This window comes from Xiphophorus hellerii, chromosome 22 (genome assembly GCF_003331165.1).
Source record: "Xiphophorus hellerii strain 12219 chromosome 22, Xiphophorus_hellerii-4.1, whole genome shotgun sequence".
Taxonomy (NCBI): domain Eukaryota; kingdom Metazoa; phylum Chordata; class Actinopteri; order Cyprinodontiformes; family Poeciliidae; genus Xiphophorus; species Xiphophorus hellerii.
The window spans coordinates 13,054,897-13,075,052 of record NC_045693.1 but is presented as its reverse complement, the minus strand read 5'-3'; the positions used below and the strand labels follow the sequence as shown (position 1 = coordinate 13,075,052).

The following is a 20,156-nucleotide window of genomic DNA, read 5'->3' as shown; positions in this document are numbered from 1 at the left end:
AATACTCAACAGCAAAAAAATAAAAAATCATGATTAGTTTGTAATGTAATTACATAATTTTCCCCTATTTAGTTTGATTTTACTTGATAGTGGTTTTTTTATTATTACTAACTAGAAAGACTAATCACAAGTTATTTTATTGACAAGAAATTATTCAAAAGTTACTTCTTGAGGGCAACCAGTTTAATAAAAGTAAGTTTAGTTTAAAAAAAAGAGGGGTGGGAGTGTAACGTGGTGGAGCCTCACCACAAATCCAGGACGACAGAAACAGGTGTAGCCATAGCCTGGATCATTCTGGATGCATATCCCCTGGTTGCAGGGCTGTGGAAGGCACTCATTAATGTCATCCTCACAGTGAAGGCCTGTCCAACCTGCCAGGAACAAAAGCCCACAGAGTGCCGTAGTGAGCTTGGGCTCTCTCACTTCCACCCTCTGAAGTGAATATCAATCAGATTCGCTTACATTGATTTGCTTCTTTCTGGGTTCACACACACACAAACAGGGACAAGAAAAGGCTTTCACTAAAGAGTAAGATGTCACATCCATTTCAACGAGTTAAGGTCATTTCGTTCTTTAATCACTGTCTTTTTTTGTACTGTATGACAGGAAATTTCACTCTTTAGGGAAGGTGAACTATGGAGGTATCACAGCCACCTTTGAGTGGCCTTTTTCACAGGATGATCTGCAAGAAACTAGAGCTGATAAACTCTTCTTCCACATCTGGGACATAATAGAGACTAAGATGTTCTTGTTGACTTAGAAAAACATGTTGCTATTTAAGTTATGTTTTAGTATCCACACACATAAGCTGGAAATGCTGCCTGTAAAAGATGTACAAAGAGGTGAAAAAAACAAACCTGCTGCCTTATTTCGAGGCAAACCGAGAAAAATCACAGGATATCAGAATGACTCACCTGACCTGCAGTGGCAGACGTAGCTATTAATAAGATCTTGGCAAACAGCGCTGTTCTGGCATGGCGCTGAGCAACATTCGTTAACATCCACTTCACAGAAATCCCCCATGAAACCTGGTGGACAGCTAAAAAAACATGATGATTTGGAAAACTATTAGGCAGTCTCACTGTGCTGTCACTTCATTTTTGAGGATCTGACAAGCTGTGTCCAAGAACTGCTAAGTTTTGCAACAAATACAAAAAAGTATTCATCAGTTCTTTTTAAGATAAGGTATTTAGTGAGCATAAATCAAAATAATTTTGGGGTTGGAGACAAAGCGGATGACAACACAGCATAAAACAAAAGTGGTAAAAGTTTGATCTATTCAGCATCAGAACTATATTTACAATATCCCATTTATTAATACGGCACTATGAGTAGCAGTCTCTGTATAGAGTCCCAAGACTCTATACAGACGCTCTTTATGTCTTTGGATTAATAACAATGTCCTGTATATAATGTAAATGAAATGAAAAATCAAATGAAGCTATGAAGACTGCAGGGGATATTCACCAGGGCAGAAAATCTTCAGAAACATGGAGGGACAATAACATTATGATGCACTGACAGGGACCTGAGGAGAAGAGGCGTCTGGAGGAGTTGGATTGAATACATAATAAAAATTAAGTGTTTATAAAAGTAAAATGTGAAACTACATGTTCAAGGGTATTAGAAATTAGCCTATAAAATGAAAGTAAAATTTTGAAATGGGTGAATTCCACTTCCTTATTTGATAACAAATCTTATTTAAACTGGAGTTGGTGGCTCAATGTGTCATATGAGGTGTCCACTAGAGTAGAGGTCCCCAACCCTGGTTCTCGAGGTCCACCGTAATGCATATTTTACGTGTCACCCTGCTGTTTCACACCTGACTGAAATTAAAAGTTGGTTAACTAATTCTGCCACAATTGGAGGGATGGTAAGAAGGTAATGCAATCATTTGAATCACTTGTGGTTGAGCAGGGAAACATCTAAAACATGCAGGACGGTGGATCTGGGTTCATAATCACAACACCACCAGAGCAGAACGATTGGGAAGTCTTCATAGGTCTCTCCTGTGACAGCACACCCACTTTGTATTTTTGGGATGCAAAACATCCCAAAGTTCTGTTCAAAATATCACTCAAAAATTAGCTGCAATAAGTCCCAAATAAGAGTTGCAAAAACAGGATGATTGATGGCTTTTGTACCAATAAAGTCATACTTTAGTTCAAACCTAATGGAATACTGAGTTGTATTTCTACTGGAAAAAAAGGCCAACTGACTGTGAAAAATTGCTTCACAATCTACCTGATAGGTTTATTTTAGTTCTTTACCTGCAACTACCCTGGAATCCTATTGCTCACCCAACTTTGTGTTTAGTAAAGCTAGCAAATTAAGTAGAAATCCATGAAGAGGCATGTTGTTTATGATTATTTTCTCCATCTGGTGTCTGTCCATTTGACTTGCTGTGACATCGGTGACTCAGATGTTTACTATGCAAAAAACATACTGTTTAGGAAGTGATTTAAAAATGTCTTATTTTGCTGATCTTTTTGGTGTCCTGCTAATTTATAATAACAGTCCAGCATTTTTAAAGGAAGTGCACCTCTGGCTATTTCCTTTAACTGCACTTGTCAAGAAAATAGGTTTACATGCCACCTTGGTAGAATAGACTTGCTTTTTCAGTAACACGCCTTATTAGAAACCAATTATTCTTTTTTTATTGCTTTCTAACATTAAGAACAAACCAGATGAAAGTGCATGCTAGACAACATTTCACAGTTAAAAAGAGCCCAGCAGAGATGTCTGGTATAACAGGTTATTCTCTGCATCCATAAAACATGGACAAAGTAATGACTTGTCAAAGAAATTGTATCCTTACTACTAAGTAGGCTGCAGATTTTGAGCTGTAAATCACAAGATGATTTTGGAATATTCTGTTCTAAAGAATATTCATTGTTTGAATTCTAACAACTTGTTTTATCAGTGTTAGTTGAAGAAATGAAAAAGATATACAAACATAACTGACTCATTGGGAAAATAAAGGGAGCATTTAATTCTGTACATCAATCCCACTGTGTCTTTACGCACTGGTGAAGAACTAAGATTTTCCAGATGGACAGCGGGCCTGATTACACATCAAAGCTACTGCAAATTTGAGGGCAGGAAGGGCAAAAATCTAAGGTTTGAACCTCCCTGGGAAATTTTCAACTGGGAACAAGATAAATGCTAGACAATAAGAAAGACTACAGAAGGTCAAAATAGAAAGTGAAAAGGAAAATTATGAAGTCTTTCTGGGTTTATGGGACCTAAAGCCTCATTTAGGTAATTTTACATCCCTTATAAAGTCAAATCTGAAAGATATCAAATAAAATATCTAAAATCGGGAATAAATGTTTTATAATCTATACCCATAAAATTACCATCTGACAGATCATCTTCTTGGAGAGACTGTGTTATATCAGACATTCCTTGAGTAGGACATAAGATTAAGTTTTTCTATTTCATATTTAATAGTGTCAAATGATTTTAGTCTTTTGCTCTTTCCAGCTCCTCTTCATTCAAGTGAAATAGTAACAGCACATAATGCATTCGTGTAGTCTAATCTACTGAAACAAGCACTAAATGAGCAGGGGATAATTTGAAACATACTGCTAAGGCAGTCCATTGCATCATCACTTAACACTGTAAACAGCAGCAACCTATTTGGAGTCGCAGTATTCATTGTCATATAAATCATGACATCAAGCATATACCAGTACAACAACACAAGGTTAGGCAAAGTAATTAACTGTACAGCAACTAGGGATCTGCTGTGTCAAATTGGCATACTCTGCCTGCATTTATCTTGTATCTAGATACACTTCATCACTCAAGACATAGCATGGTGGCAATTAAAAAGTAATGATTCACTTGCAAACAACCTGGAGGACTGATGCATGTGCACAGATGTACCGAAGCACAATTATTATTACACTGGATGCATTTTTAATTGGAACTGTTTGTCACCGACAACAATTTCAACTTTGAAAAAATTCAGATGTGTTTCATAATAAGAATTTTGAGTAATGGGAGTGTACATTGGTTTACCAGGGTATTTGCAATTTCCTTTGTTCAGCTTGGTCTAAGAACATCTTATTGATATTTTTGCTCACACTTTTAACTTTTACAATTTACAGTTCTGACTGATTTTAATTGTTCTCTAAAGACATACTACTTAGAACATTCTTTAGGGTAGTTACAAATCTGACACTGGTTGATTTGATTTAAAAAACTAATTTATGGACTTGAGTGCACCTGAGTAAAAGCTACAACCACTAACTTTAAAAGAAAAAAAATCATGAATAGGGCACATTCATAGGCTGCACTTGTCTATACTGTAAGCTGCACATGTCCGGTGTGTGCATACCTTGAGGTTTTCCTTTAAGATTATTTTAAAACTATTTTATTATTTTTTTTTCTCTTTTATTATTAACAAAATTTTTGAATTTTTTTGTAAATATTTTTTTGCGTCAAAACATCCTGTACTGTGTGCATCTGTGGGGGTGGGAACAAATACATCCTAAATGAATGTATTGTTTATTTTCCGGCCGGTGCTTTTTCCATAAGCTAAATTTGTCTGTGCAATGAAGCTAACTAAAAATGAGCAAATAGACTTTAAAACCATTAAGTTTGGTTGAATGGTTTGCCAAAAGAATAGAAATTAGGCAAATATTTTAACTTCACTAACTCCTCTTCGATTGGGAACCAGCAGGAAGAGAATTTACTTCAATTACAATGATTTCTTTCTTTATTATTCAGTGTAATTTGTAACAAATAGGTGTGTACGCAGGGTTGTGTGTACCTGTATTACATTGTGTGCATTAGGCCTTGTGTGAATCAGATGCGCCGTTTTTGTGCCCAATGCACGTCGCACTTGGTCTATTTGTGTAGGTCAAGAATTGAGCGTCAGGTGTGCAGTGTGAGGTTGCTGTTTCTGGGTGCCATGTGTGTATCCAATATACACACGGCACACATATGGTCTATATTTGTCAGGTGCATTGTGCTGGTTTTGTGCACCACGTGCATGATGCGTGTTGTGGATGAGGTTGTGTTAGTTAATGTGGGTCAGGTGCGTTGAAGGTTTTTGTGTGTGCCCTCGAACAATATCCTCCATGGCCTCACACACTTCAGTGTTTTTTTTCGATAACACTTTCGTCTCATTTTTGAGCTTATACCGTTCTCTTCACCACGCAGCAGTTGAGCCCTTCGAAACCTGTTGGTAAAAGCTTTCTATTAAATGCAGTGTTCAAAGAGCGTGAAAAAAGTAGTGGCTCACAGTCCAGAAATTACGGTAACTCCACTAAAGCTGGTTGCAAAATGAAGAAATGTTTTAAGAGGTTAAAAATGTTACCCTTTTCCTGGCTCCTTTTAAGATTTTGTCCTCCAAAATCATTGTGTTTTAAAACTACAACTTTGGAAACTACAGGAATTCAGAGGGGTGGTAAAAACAAGATTAACGTGATAAAACATTGGGACAAGAAGAAAAAGTAACACAAGGCAGTTTATATGGATAAAAACCCTTATATGCTAAGAACCGAACTTTGAGTCTGCCATCAATAGAGCTTAAAATTAGAAATACAGTTTTGAAATAATGCTTGCTTGTTGCAGAATAACTCTATATGGTGGTTCTTGAATTTGAGAGAAATTCTTCTGTACTTTGAGTGACTTTTTGTCATATAAACAAAACCTACTCACCAGAACACCCACTATTTTATTTTACTTATTAAGTAAATAAGTTATGTTGATACAAAAAACAGAAAGTCTACAGACATTTTTAAAATGGCTTACAGCATTAGTAAATTTTAGAAGAGCAAAAACTGGACATTTAGCTATCTGTTTTGTTGTCAAACGCTTTGATATTCAATAAATGGCTTTGACTCAACAACCACACCACCCAAAGTGCCACATGGCATCAAATCTAAATCAAGGCCAAACACTGGGAAGAACTGCACACGGTACACACTGGAGCCAGCTAGCAGGTAAGCTTGCCGGTAACAACTGAGAATTTATTTTAGGCTAGTCCTAAAAATCAAAACTAGTCATGTTTCGTAGTTTCTCATAACTACTGAGATGTATTAGGCCAACACATATTTGCAAAAAGATTCAGCAAAATATAATTTGAACTATATTCTTCTTTGTCCATCGATGTAGAATATTTGAAGATCATTAGAACAGATTCTGTGGAAACTTACATGCAAGTGAAATTTGATCCTTCACCATCAAGGCAAGTGGCTCCATTGAAGCATAGTGGGACATTTAAAGCGGTGTCTCTGCAAACATCTATGTCATTGTCACAAGTCTTTCCTGTGAACCCATCCAGACAGAAGCATGCATATTTATCAATTAGATCTACACATGAGCCTCCATTCAAACAGGGTTGGAGGGCACAGTCCTGAAAGATATAAAAGATTGAAATGAGAAAAACCTGGTCAAAAATAGCTACAATGTTTAAGATTTTGTACTAGTTTATATTTTTAAGTGAGGTAAGAAACACCCAATAAATTAATCTTTCAATAGTTAATATAAAAATCATCAGTTTATGTATAAAAACTACAAAACGCCTGCAAGCAATTCTATGTTTTATCTCTAGAGTCCAGCAGAGCGCTTTGGTTTAATTCAATTAGGCATTAGACTAAGCAATTCCTTTTAATCAGGTATTTGTACAATGTTTACATGATCCTGGTAGTGCAATTGACTTATCTTGCACAAAAGTCAATAGAGATAATGATACCAAAGGCCATAGTAAGACTACACAATTCTCCTGGCATTTTCTGCAGAACACCCAGCAGGTTTATTAATTAAGCTAAACTCACATCAATGTTTGTTTCACATCTGCTGCCGATCCACCCAGTTTCACAAAAGCAGGTGTATGAATTTATTCCATCTTTGCAGCTGAGAGAGGAAAACAGACAAGGTCAAAATTTGGTCCTCCAGTGAGGCAGAAAAAAATTGAGAGCCATTTTTTTCATTCAAGCTTAATTTCTGGATAGTTAAGGAGAATTCTTATACAGGGAATATATAGTGTTTTGAATGTAATAGTTTTTCTTTAGCCAAGTTAAGGGTCACAATTTAAGCACCACAAGCAGAGGCAGTGCATCACATTAGCTCATTAATTATGAAACATTTCCTGTTTTGCTGGCAACGTTTTTTCATTCTTTTTTGAAAGACAGTGAAAAGTTTGCACCTTCCATGAAGACAAGGTGCTGACATGCATTCATCAACGTTGGATTCACAGTGGAGCCCAATGAGGCCATCAGGACACCAGCAGTGATATTGATTAGGCCCATCAATACATCTTCCACCATTGTAGCATGGGCTAGAAAGACACTCATTGATGTTCACTTCACACAGTAACCCTGGGAAAAAAGAGAGTGCGTTTTAGTAGTCTAATAAAGACGAACCATATGCTATCTATACAAAACAGCAACAACCGAGCTCAAGGGCAGTAAGAATTACAGACAATTTATGTTCTATTAAGAGGAAATAGCTTTAATTATTTTGTGACATCTGGGCTCAAACCAATTTTCTAGGTATGCTAAGCTTTTTAAAATTAAACAACCTGTGATAATGTAAGTTAACCTTGGTTAAGTTCTCAGGTTTCTTAGTTTGCCAATGGAAAATAAATGCAGACTATGTCCTTCTTTGCAACTACGGTGCCTGTAAAAAGTATTCACACCTCTGCAACATTTTACTTTGTCATGTTACAAAAACAAACGTGACTATATTTACCTGAGAATTTTATATGATGGACCAACCTACCGAAGAGGATTAGGGCCGAGAAGAAAAAAAAAAGAGTTCTGACTTTAAAGTCAGAATTCTGAGATTAAAGTCAGAATTCCGAGATTCAAGTCAGAATTCTGACTTTAAAGTCAGAAGAGGATTAGGGCCTCTGAAAAAAAAGAGTTCTGACTTTTAAGTCAGAATTCTGAGATTAAAGTCAAAATTCTGAGATTAAAGTCAGAATTCTGAGATTAAAGTCAGAATTCTGAGATTAAATTCAGAATTCTGAGTTTAAACTCAGAACTCTTTTTTTTTTTCGGCGGCCTTAACCTTCTTCCGTAACCAACACTTAAAACTTAAATACTTTTCTTTTTTGGGGGGTTTTATAAGCTCTAGTGGCCTTTATTTGATTTAGTTGAGAACTAAGGCTTCCATATGTGTGTTGTGTTTACATTTCAAACTTAAATCAAAGTGGATGTTTTTTCTATTTCTTCATCAAAAGAAAAAGTAAAAAGTGGGGAGGGGTCCAAAAATGTTTATATTTAAATCATGTATAAATTAAAGAATTAAAAAATGTAATAATCTGAATCAAGTAACAAGTTAAACTAATTTACATATTTGTAAATAAAGCCACAATTATATATACTTGATATAATTGTGAATAAACACTTGAAATGTAAATATTTAAGTAATCTCTTTAAAGTTAAAGAAATTAAGTTACTGATTATTTTGTTCATTTGACCCTATTGAAGCACTCTTAGGGGTTGTGATTCACATTGTTTTGTTTTTCTGTTTGTTTTCTCTGCAGTTTAAGTAAAAATAATGTCACACATAAACAATACAGGTATTAATATTGTAAGACATAAACATATTGTTTATGTAATTATTTATTCTTTTCAAAAAGTTGTTTAAATGTTGTTTTCTTCAAATAAAATCTTTTTTGTGATGTACTGATAAGGAAGATAAAAGATAACCTGGTCTTTCAGTGAAATCCAGTTGTGAAAACTGCATAGATACATCAATCCCTTTCAAGTGGGGATATTACTCAAATCAAGGCAGAATCTGATGACAGAAAAGCTAATGTTGCGCACTCTGAAAATCAACCTTTATGGAATAGTGGCAGTATCTTTGTCGAGAGAGAAAGTGAGAAAAAGAGGAATGGAGGGAGAGAGGTAGCTTGGCAGATTATGCAAGTATTTCTGTTTTATCTTTTATGTTCTCAATTTTTTTACATAACTAAAAGTGATAGGGTTGTGTAGGAAGTTTGTATCTACTGTATTCTAAGACATTCTACATAGACAAATAGAATATACATATTTTTTATCAAAAGCAAAACCAGTGTGAAAATGATTAACTTTGATCTACACAGTTCTGGTGTTGATTCTTCACCTTCATTTTATTTTATTTTTCCATAAAATGAGTCAGCAAACTCAAACTGCCATTCAGAAAATACAATAAATTCAATCAGTTAATAAAATAGGTTATTACTATGCGGATTCCTGTGTCTTACAAAGAGCATTCTGTTCAGATAAAACTGCGTTAGCAGCAAGCTATGTTTTTCCTCCATGATATCTTTAGTATCCTTTGATATGAAGTGATCACACAGCCTGGCAGGAATAGTAAACATGAGCATGCTGCATTCCAAAGGATAAAAAGACTTCTTGATTCTTCAACTCTCTTATTAAACTCATGTTTTGCCTCTATACAAACTCTCTTTATTCTTTATTCAGTCTCTCTTTATTATAAAAGTCTTGCTATGGAACAACATCAAATAAAATCTGTTTATTTACACCAAAGCAGGTCAAACTCACTGAACAGTGAATTTCTTGTTTTTTTTATATATATATATATATATCTCAAAATTAGCTCAGAATGTTCTAAGGATGGAAAAAGATCTGTAGCAATAATTTTGCTATGATGGTTGTTTGGCTACATTTATTCTTATTTATTCAGTCCTTGCAAGTTTAATATGTTGGTGGGGTGAGAGCTAAATTCCTTGATAAGCAGAAAGAAAATATATCTTTAAAAACCCTAATGTTTAAATTACACATTTAAGTTATTTAGTACACAAACATCCCAGATATTCAGTGGCACCAGCCTGTGAAAGCACATTCTGCTTTTATCCATTTTTGATGACTCTAAATGTCTTTGGGCTTTACTTGGCATGTCTAATAAAACAGGCACTTTGAAGTCAAAAGGCGTAGGCGTTTTAGAAGTAAAAAAAAAACCCATTTCAACAATAACTACAGTTTATACTCAATTTAAATCCTGGACAAATGTTTAATTAAGACTATGAACACATGATCATCGTAATATATTGCAGTTTACTGTTTGGGGATGGTTAAGCAAAGGATTGTGTTCAGATTTTATGGGAGCAAACTGGCTTTGTAGCCAGTTTGCACATTTGTTATATTACAAATCAAATGGATATTTTAGTTTAAAACATCCTGAATAAAGAAAAACGCTACCAAAGAGATTCAAAATCAATGTAAAAAAAAAGTAGAGAAAACCTTACTTAAATAAAAGATTACAGATGTCACTAACAATATCCAAACAAACAGGAGATTTTATGCTCACATGTGCAGCTTTGCGGCTACTTTGCCAAAGTAGAAATACCAGATTTGCAGAGGAGGTTTACTGTTATAGTATAACTCAAAGCATTTAGACAAAGAACTTGAAGTTTAACAGGCCTTGTTTCGACTAATAAGAAACTTCTGCAGGATTTACATGACACTCCCTGTAACCAGCACCTCTGAACAGTACCCCTTATAAAATTTTAACTTAAGAACAGACTGCACTCTGTACCTAAAAAAGAGAGGCTCATCAATGATTTAAGTTAAAAATCACCATTAAAGAGCCTTGGACTTTACTGCTCCAGTCAGCAGCTTCACATAAATCAGAAAAAAAATCGTTTTTAAGGGTGCTAAGGTTTAAATGGCTTCATAATTTATGCAGGCATTATTGATTTATTCAATATACCAATGCTTGTCTGATTTTTGAGTGGGCAAAATTAGATATGGACACTTCATCTCTGTCAGATTTTTATTTCGAAATTGATGCTTTCCTAATTAACATGCTCAGCTGAAACTAGATTTTTTACATATATTGTATTGTATGGAAAACAAACAAGGAATCAAATTAAGCCTTTCATGTGTTAAGTCAGTTCAAATTACACATATTTTTATTTGCTAAATGCAAGAATAATGAGCAATGTGTACATACATTCTACAAACATCTCACAATAGTTTGCTCTGCTTGAATTCTGCCCCGTTCCTCCTAACAGAACTGGTGCAACGGAGTCGGGCTTGTAGGCTGCCTCGCTCTCTCACATCTTTCCAGTTCTACTCACAAATTTGCAATGACCAATCCAACAGCTTAACTTTGTTATCATTAAGTCACTAAGGTACACTGAGATGATGTTCACTGCCTTTGAAGCTTTACCTTCTTCCAATGGTCATTATAACCAAACAATTCAACTTTAGTTCCATCACACCCCAGACATGTCTTTATAATTCAAGGTCTTTATTGAAGAAGGTATTTAAAGAACTCGTCCCTTGAAAGATGTGAAGGAAGGACATTCTCATGGAACCTATTCTTGCATATAATTGTTTAGCTTCAGGCATCTAGAAATTTTGCCTGAGGAAAAAAATTATTGAGGTTCAAAATTTTCTTCTCTTATATCTTGCCTGATGTCTTATGATTTTCCTGTAATGTCACAAAAGGAAACAGCATGCTTCAGGTGCATCTTGCAAGACCTTCCATTTAAGTAAAATGTGGTAAATTAACCTGTTAGCTTTCACAAACTGCTTAAAAAGGATAGCAATATTTGTGTAAACCTCTAAATGGAAAGAAAGCAAATAAGCAAAAAATGTACATCTAAGAAGACCACAGAGCACGTTTGATTACTCAGGGATGTTAAACTAATAAAAATCTGTTTACATTAGCTGTAGAATTATAATCACAACAACCCACGTTTTAAAGTGCTCACTACAAAACAGTACTGACGCAATGCAATAATATAGGTATAGGTATACTAGTTGGCATGTATCCAATAATCCAATTTCACTTAAGACTTGACAAAGTTAAAATTACTTGTAGATGCTTCTTTTGTGGGAGATGACACTTGTAAACCCTAAGTAATTTCTTGCTGCTCATGAAAGAAAAGTAAAGCAAGCAATCTATTCTTTGATTATATATTTTTTAAACTGGTTTGCTAGAGTGAATAATCAAGCTTGACTGCCTGCATAGTTTTCTCCATTCTGCTTCTAAGAAAACAAATCTTATAAACCATAAAACAATGTATACTTGTTGACTTACAGTGCAAAAAAAACAGGCTTATAATTGACTCATAAATGGCGCACATATTCAGTGGAAAAGGGTACACAGGCAAGAAAGTTATTCAATGAAATAAAATGAAATATAAATGGACACTCTGTGACGAAAACAGACATTACCACTGTTTTTTAACAACTTCATTCAGCAAAGATTGAATTTCTAAAAGCATTAACAACAAAAACTGAAACAAACACAGCAAAAGCTGAAACATCAACATCCAACAATGTGCTGACTGAGGAAACTGCTACAATGTGCTGATTGCACTGTACAATAACTCAAGGGAGCCTGCTCACTAATGATGGGTGAAGAAGAGAAAACAGAAGGTGATGAATACTGTGCTTAAACTGTGATTTATATAAACAAGATCAGCCATTAATCATGTTGCTGCAGTGACTTATGACCCCCAAATACAACATGACATCTACAGTATGTGCAGTCCAAAAATATATTACAGGCACTGCAGAGGCTCTTAAGCGAAATGTTCTAAATATTAATCTGTCAGCAGAAATCTATGCAGCTGTCAAATCTGCCAAATCTGTCAAAACAAACCTTACACTTCAGAGTATCTAAGACAGAAAAAAAAAATATTACTGTGGCTTACTGCATAGAATAATTAAATGTGATTATGTTAGACAACTTACTTAGCAAAAGAAACATTGACTGCATAAAAAATAAAAAAATGGCTTCTTTAATCTGACTGTATACCTTTAAAATTGGTCATGATGTGCCCAGCAAAAACATACTCCTTAAACTTTGTCAGTCCTTAAACTTTGTAATACTTTAATTGGATTTTAGATGGTAGAACAGCACACATTAGTGCACAATTGTGAAGTTAAACAACATTTTTTACACCATTCTAGTGATTTTTTCCCCCAATAAAGACTTGAAAAGAGTGGCGTTTGTATATATTCAGTTTAGTTCAACCCACTCTATTTTTTTGTAAATAGAATTCACTTGTGTGCAATTAAATTTGACTGTAAATACATCTACCCTCTGAAGGACTCAGGTTTTCTGGACTAGCAAACAAACAGCATCACAAAAACCTAGGTATAAAGCAGACAGGTCAAGAATAAAGTTGTAGAGAGTTACAAGCAGAGTTAGGTTGGAAAATAATATCCAACTGTATTCTTTGAACATCTCCAAGAATACAGCTCAGTCCAGTACCTGAAAAATGAAAAATTATGACATCCCTATATATACTAAGCCAACTTAACTAGCAGAAGCAATAAGGAGATAATTATTAAGAGAAGCAGAAAGCCTTCAGACATGTCAGAAAAATCAAGTAATAATAATAAAACAAATAAATACATAAAATAATAATAAGTCATCTTGAATACAAAAAGTCTCATTGTAACATGTAGTGACAGAATCATGGGGGATGGCTTTTGTTCAGTAGGAACAGCTCAGAGCAGATGGGAAGATGGGCATAGCTAAATAAAACTCAATACTGCAGGAAAACCTGTTAAGAGTATGTACAAACTTGTGGGCAGAAGTTTAGCTGAGAGCAGAATGAGAATCCAAACACACACTCCAACAGCTAATAGCATGGATTAGATCCAAACATAACAATGTGTAAGAATGACAGGTCAATTTCCAAATTTGTTCAACTAAGAATCTATAGGGAAAAAAATAAAAAAATCAAGGTTTATATTCAGACACACTACCCATCTAAACTTACTGAGCTTTTCTGACCTTTTTCTGATAGGAGCTTTTCAGTTTCTAGATGACAAAACATGATGATATACAAAGGTGAAAATTCCGTGTTTTTTTCTCTATTACAAATAAAAAGAAAATCATTAGATTTTTTTTTTTTAATTTTGAAAATTAGATAGAAAAGCTCTTTAGGTATTGAGGTGTCCTTTTCCAAAGACAACCTAAAATCAAGTGTGACAAAACAACAGCAAAAAGAGAGGGCTGCATAAAACCTCAAAGCAGGCGGTGAAGTAGGTGAAAATAAAGTGTCATCTTAGCTTAATAGCATCACAAGTAAACAGACACAGCACCAGACCGATTTATTAGGAAGCAGCTTCAGCTGCTACAGTTGAAATTATTTGTGGCATTTGATATGCGAAAAAAAGTTCTCCCTTAAATTCCCTGATGGCTGAGTTCAATAACTGGCAATGTTGTGAAGTGACACAATGAGTTACAGCGTTTTAAGCCACCATGGGGTATTATCCCACCAAAGCAGAAAAACGTTTCATCAGTTTCAATTAAAATACTTGTGCATGAGTCATCGTGCAAAGCTGAAATTAATCTTAATATCATAAGAACATGCAGCTACAACCAAATAAAACAAGAAATTCAAAGTTGCAGTGCTGCTACACATGTTAGACGGTTAAATATTTCGTACGGGTTCTGGTTGGCTTGAGCCAATCCGAACCTGTATCCCCCGGCTGCTCACTCTCTTGGGGGACCCCGTTTCCTCAGATGAGCTTAGAGCAACAGAAAAAGTAATGACTTGTACTATGGTGTGTGTAGGCCTAATAATAAAAGCAGCTTCTGTGGGAATTGGGCCATGCGTGTCAGGTTCTGCTCTCTAGAGTGGCAATACCTCTGAGATTTCCCACCTTTTCTGAACTGGGAAAGGATAAATTGATGATACAGTGTGGAAGAAAAATGAAATTAATCTTCGCCGTACCTGACAGGAATCAGCTTTGGACGGTGCACCAACACACCCGTACACACATACTTGATCTAAAATAACTCAATATCTAGTGGAGCAGAATATGAAACTAATGAATCAGAAGAAACTAGTGATAGCCATCTAAACTAAATAGATTAATAAATTGAAATAAAGCTAACTAAAAGCCTAAATCAAATAAATTAGGCGATGAGAATTCACATGGTTAGTTTTTTCAAAAAAAAACAAAAAAAAAAACTATCTTGAAGCAACAGCAGGTTAATTAAAAGCAGATATTATGAGTCATATTATTTTGAAACACTAAGCCTGATCTGTGTCAGAGCTGTGTCAATACCATGCAGCTGCCCTAGCCATCATGATAAGCATTTTGGGCCCTCATATTGATCTTCATGTCACCTGAGGGCAAAGCGGGTACCTGTGTATCCAGGCCGGCAGATGCACTTGAAGCCTCCGGGCCTGTTGATACAGATGCCCTCATGTAGGCAAGGTGAGACTTCACACTCGTTCACATCCAGGTCACACAACACTCCAAAATAACCAGAAGGGCAAACGCAGTGGAACCTGAGGAGGAAGTGATAACACTAAATGATAGGAATAAGGTAGAATCCACCAGAGACCAGAAACCTCAAAAGTTATATAAAGTCGTTATAGGATTGCATGTACAGTGCCATGCACTGTAAATGTTTAGTGGGTGTACATACATCGACTGTACGTACATTTTGCATGTACACCCACTGAACTTTTTTATATTTAAAAATTACAACCATGAACAATCATGGGATAAACTAAAACAAAGTTTTAAATAATTGTAAAGTTTAAGGAAAATTATGTAAATAACGCAACAGGCACTAATATACTCTGCAAATCTGGCCTTTATCAAATACTGGGTCTTTACTTGAATGGGTCTTAAATGGCCCAGTCAAAATTCAGACCGGTGTCAAAACCTGAAAACTAATATCTTAGATGCGAAAAGCTGTAAGAGATCAAAAAGCTCTAACTGCTAACAAATACTGTGGGCGGAATACAAAAGCTCAGCAAACTTTTCAGAAAAGAGTATTTTTCTACCCTATCACAATTAGCCGCTACTTCAAGCTAATCTGTCACAAAATGTGATGGTAGCAAAACAATATGTGCAAAATAGCATTTGTTTCCATTTAAAACACTCTAAAACAAATGATAATGCAGCTTTCCTCTGTTGTCAAGCAAATCTGCAAAAACTGTAACAATGGGGTAGGAATGTTCCCTGTGTGTAGTTTAATTAAAATGATGTTGACATAGCTTATTCAATCAGATTCCTCTGTGAAACTACTTTCACATAAACACATATCTCCAAGGAGATAGTTATTGTGCGTTTAGAGTAATAAGAAAGAACACAATTAGACACCTCGATGGTAAAATCTTAACAATATGTTTTTATTAAACAAAACCAGGAGCATCTCATCTAATTTTTGCAGTATCCTAAACTATATTTTATTTTCCTCAGAGCTTCCCTTTAGAGACATTTTTAAGGCTGCACTAGTTCGATCAAGCTTTCACAGCTTGCACTTTTGGTCCGTGTAGCCTTCCCATCCTGGCAGGTTCAAACTATCTTAAGGACGTGTATAAGACTGGGGTTTGCAGATAATGCTACAAAGAGTGACTCATCATCATGGCAGAAATTGACCTTCTTGGCTCAGGGAAGGGAAGATGGAGATGAGGGTGAGGATTACTCAGCTTTGAAACTCACCCAACATGAACTCCCTGGACTGTGCAACCAGGAGAGTGCTCTGAGCCAGGACGGGTCACATGGGAACAAAGTCATGACAGGGAGACGATTTGAAGACCAACCGTTTAGGACTCAAATTGGCCCTGGGACTTCTCTTCCCATCTGTCCGACTAAGTCTTGAAGCCTCAGGGCTCCCATTAAGCACAGCAGAGAAAAGCACCGGTGGAGTACAGACCAATCTAGATACATGATGTGTTCCTGCTGAATTCATTCTTTCTATAGAAGGGAAGCTTATGCGTGTCAAGGATGAATGCTGGCTTGTTATATAAACCAAAAAGCTTTGAAGAGAAAAGCCACGGCCATAAATGTTTGCTTTGGAAAATGATTTAGTTTGTTTGCCTTTCAAAGCGAACTCATGAAATTAATATTGCCTGCTTCTTACTGATGCACACAATGTTGTTTTTTTTAAAACAACATCATGAAAAACAGCTGAGGTGCAAAGTCTAAGCAAAACGGAATAAACAGAAATAAACAAAAATGGAAATTTTATTCATACTAACTTATTTACAAGGTCCTGACAGATGCCTGCATTGCTGCAAGGGTTGGAGGCGCATTCATTGATGTCTTCCTCACAGAGAAGGCCAGAAAATCCCGTCTGACAATCACACCTAGAAGAGAAAAAAATCATTTGATATTGACATTTTGTCTCAGCCAAAAATAGGAAGTTTATGTTTCCTGCGCACCCAAACAGATGGCAAGAAAAATAAACAAGAGTAGGATTCATTGAGATTAATTACCTATCAAATTTAGTCTAATTGCCTTTAACACATCTAAAAACAAACATGAATACTAAGTGTTTAACTAAACCTGAAACCTGACTGTCTAGAAAGAAGACAAGAATAATGACGGAAGACTTATTTGGGACTTCAACAATTTGACCTTATTTCAGGATGAGAGCAAATATTAGCTCACTGTAATCTGTGAATGTGTTCAAAGGATTAAAATGACATTTTAATTCCTTAAACACATAATAAAGACCATTTCAGGTTCTTATTAAAACCCTGAACTCTTTCACGCCCCAGAGTTCCTGCACATTTTTCATTGAAAAAAATCCATGCTTTTTTTATGTAAATTTACAGAGTTCTTAGTCTACAAATTAAAATTTAACACATAACTCACAAAAGTTGTATATGAACTAAACTTATCAGGCTTCAACCCCTTGTAGACATTTGTCATGGAATTTCCAATAATAAACTCTTCTGGACTTAATGTAGCCCACTTACGCCGATTGGTGCATATTACACACCTGGAAACAGCTAGCAGTCAGTCAGGCTCAGTTGTTCCTAATTTTTGCTACTTTGCATACTTAATACTTAAATTTCTATGCATTTCACGTAAAATGTTTAAATGATTTTTATATAATTTAAGCATGTTTGACAGAAACAATATCAATAATGTATCATTTATTAATTGTTAAGTCAGAGTTGATTTCTATATCACATTTAAAAGCAATAATAGTTGGCCTAAGAGCTGCACACAGTATAATATAACCAGCAGTGTAAACAGTTAAATAAAGCAGAGAATAAAATAATAAATGAAAGAAAATAACTAACATTAAAATGAATATTGAAATTGATAATTAAATTGTTATAAAAAAAAATTTTTTTTACATATTTGTAAAAACTAAGTTTTACATATTTGATAAAAGTATGTTATGAAACAGGTAATCGATCTCCTCCACCTCTTCCCCATAGCCATTATTGCCATCTGAGGAAATGCACCACTCCCGACCAAAAACAACCAATCAGTGCCGGGAGGAGGGCTTTAACGCTGTCATTCTGCGTCATGTACTCGCTGCTGAATGTGCTAATGGTGCAGAAACATCTAACTGTTACAGGGAATGCATTTATCCACCATCATCATGCTAACTAGTCTAGCATTTACAACAGAATCAGGGGAAAGCTGCAGCAGTATCAGAGTGCGGGGGGGGGAGGAGGAATGAGCAGCAGCATACGAGATTGTGATTGACAAGCACTAAGACCCTCCTCCTGGTTCTCATTTGTTCTTTCTAGTTAGCACTGGAAGAAGGCAGAGGAACAACATTTTTTTACAGATTACCTGTCATATACAATACTGTCACAACATAGTGACACGTTTCAAAAAATATGTAAAGAAATATATTTTTATGAAAGTTACATATTGCAGCTTTGAGAAAACCTGAAGTAAAGTGTATACAACGTGCAAGTATCTTGAAATTCCTGAGGAAAAAAAAAGATTATTAATATTTCTTACCTGTAACCATTGACCTGGTCCACACATTTCCCATGGTTTTGGCATGGGTTTGAACCACACTCATTGGTGTCAATTTCACACAAACTTCCTTGGAAGCCTGAAAGATAGATGAGATGGTCATGGATCAGCAAACCTCACTACATCCTGAAAACGTCAAGGCCGATGATAACAAAGGCTCCGGTGAATGCCATTTTAATGGAACTACTAGCCCCTGTAGCATATCTCATCTTCCAGCTCTCAGCCCTCAGTGTTTCCCCTTTGAGAGTGTATAAGTCTAATAATACTACAGTGCCACAGACAGATTGGTCTGAGGGTTAGTGGTTTGGGGTTTGGGGGGTGTGTGTGTCTGTGCATGGCCGTGCTTTTGTGCCAGTAAGCATGTGTGTATGCGGGCGTGCGTGTGCGTATGTTTGTGAGGGAAAAAGCCAGTGAGTATAGGGACATCTTGTTAAGTTAGGGTAAGAGGGAGAGGCTAAGCCCAAGAGCTCTTTTGGCCTCGTTCATTAGAGGGTTGAGGGGTAGCACAGCTAAGCACATCAGCATGAATGTTTTGTACATTTTAAGGCAGTCTGGGAGTGTGCAATGTTCTGCCTGCGGGACATTTTCTATTTATCTTTGGTAGTTGGCTATTGGATTTATTTTCCGTATAACAAATCAACAAACTTGGTATTATTGAATCCAAGATGAGACAAAACAAACCATCTTTGAAAGTGAATGAGCTCTTGGAACAGATTATATTGAACAAGATTGGATTTGTGACTTGTACAAAACTAAAAGGCATATTTTTTTCTTATGAAAATAGTATAAAAACAAGTGTTTGTTTTAATTATTCAATTATTCTGGTCATAAATAATTGCAAAAATAAAGTGATGCAGAAAATAACAAGATCTAAAATACAATTTTAACCTCTCAACACTTCCCTGTCTTGACATTGTTTAAACACCAGGAGGTCTGTTGTGTTTATTAGGTGCCTGAAGGTCTTGCAGATTTTTATTAAATTCCATCCAGTGCTTCAATGTGTGTACATATACGATCCATGTGTTTGCCATATGTCCACCACTTGCCCTCCACAAACAGTAAAGTATTTAGGCTTTTGAATGTTAGTCATTCTTGCAGTCCTTTGGTGTGGAGAGTTTAAATAATATTTTTGTAATAATTTGACAGGAAATTTATCAGATTATTGAAAATCTTTTGAAAAATTAATTGAAGCTGAAGCATAACCCGTGTTTAGAAATAAGTTCTAGTTTGCCAAAATACCTGGCACCCCTCACAAGGCCTATGCATGAGTAATTATTAATAGTCAAATGTCCTTATATCCTTTGTTAGTTTAATATATACAAGACATTATAATTTACAGTTTTCTTTGTAATCCTAGTATGTCATTATGACATGACAGAAAGACCAATTGTTCTGAGATTCTCCTCAATGATGGTAATGCGGACAATGATGTTTAAGACAAATGTGTGTTGATATTTATGAGATAGG

At 35.5% G+C, this 20,156-nt stretch overlaps 1 protein-coding gene across 2 annotated transcripts in view; it reads right to left on the bottom strand.

Annotated features, from left to right (window-relative positions):
* eys (eyes shut homolog) overlaps positions 1–20,156 on the bottom strand; it is a 171,944-nt gene that overhangs the window by 77,201 nt on the left and 74,587 nt on the right. For both annotated transcript variants that reach the window (XM_032553124.1, XM_032553125.1), the window contains 8 exons: positions 18,672–18,768; positions 16,940–17,047; positions 15,090–15,235; positions 7,163–7,334; positions 6,792–6,870; positions 6,171–6,370; positions 915–1,039; positions 247–371 (listed from right to left, as the gene is read on the bottom strand). In XM_032553124.1, the coding sequence (XP_032409015.1) occupies positions 247–371; positions 915–1,039; positions 6,171–6,370; positions 6,792–6,870; positions 7,163–7,334; positions 15,090–15,235; positions 16,940–17,047; positions 18,672–18,768 (1,052 nt within the window). The remainder of the gene's footprint in view (positions 1–246; positions 372–914; positions 1,040–6,170; positions 6,371–6,791; positions 6,871–7,162; positions 7,335–15,089; positions 15,236–16,939; positions 17,048–18,671; positions 18,769–20,156) is intronic.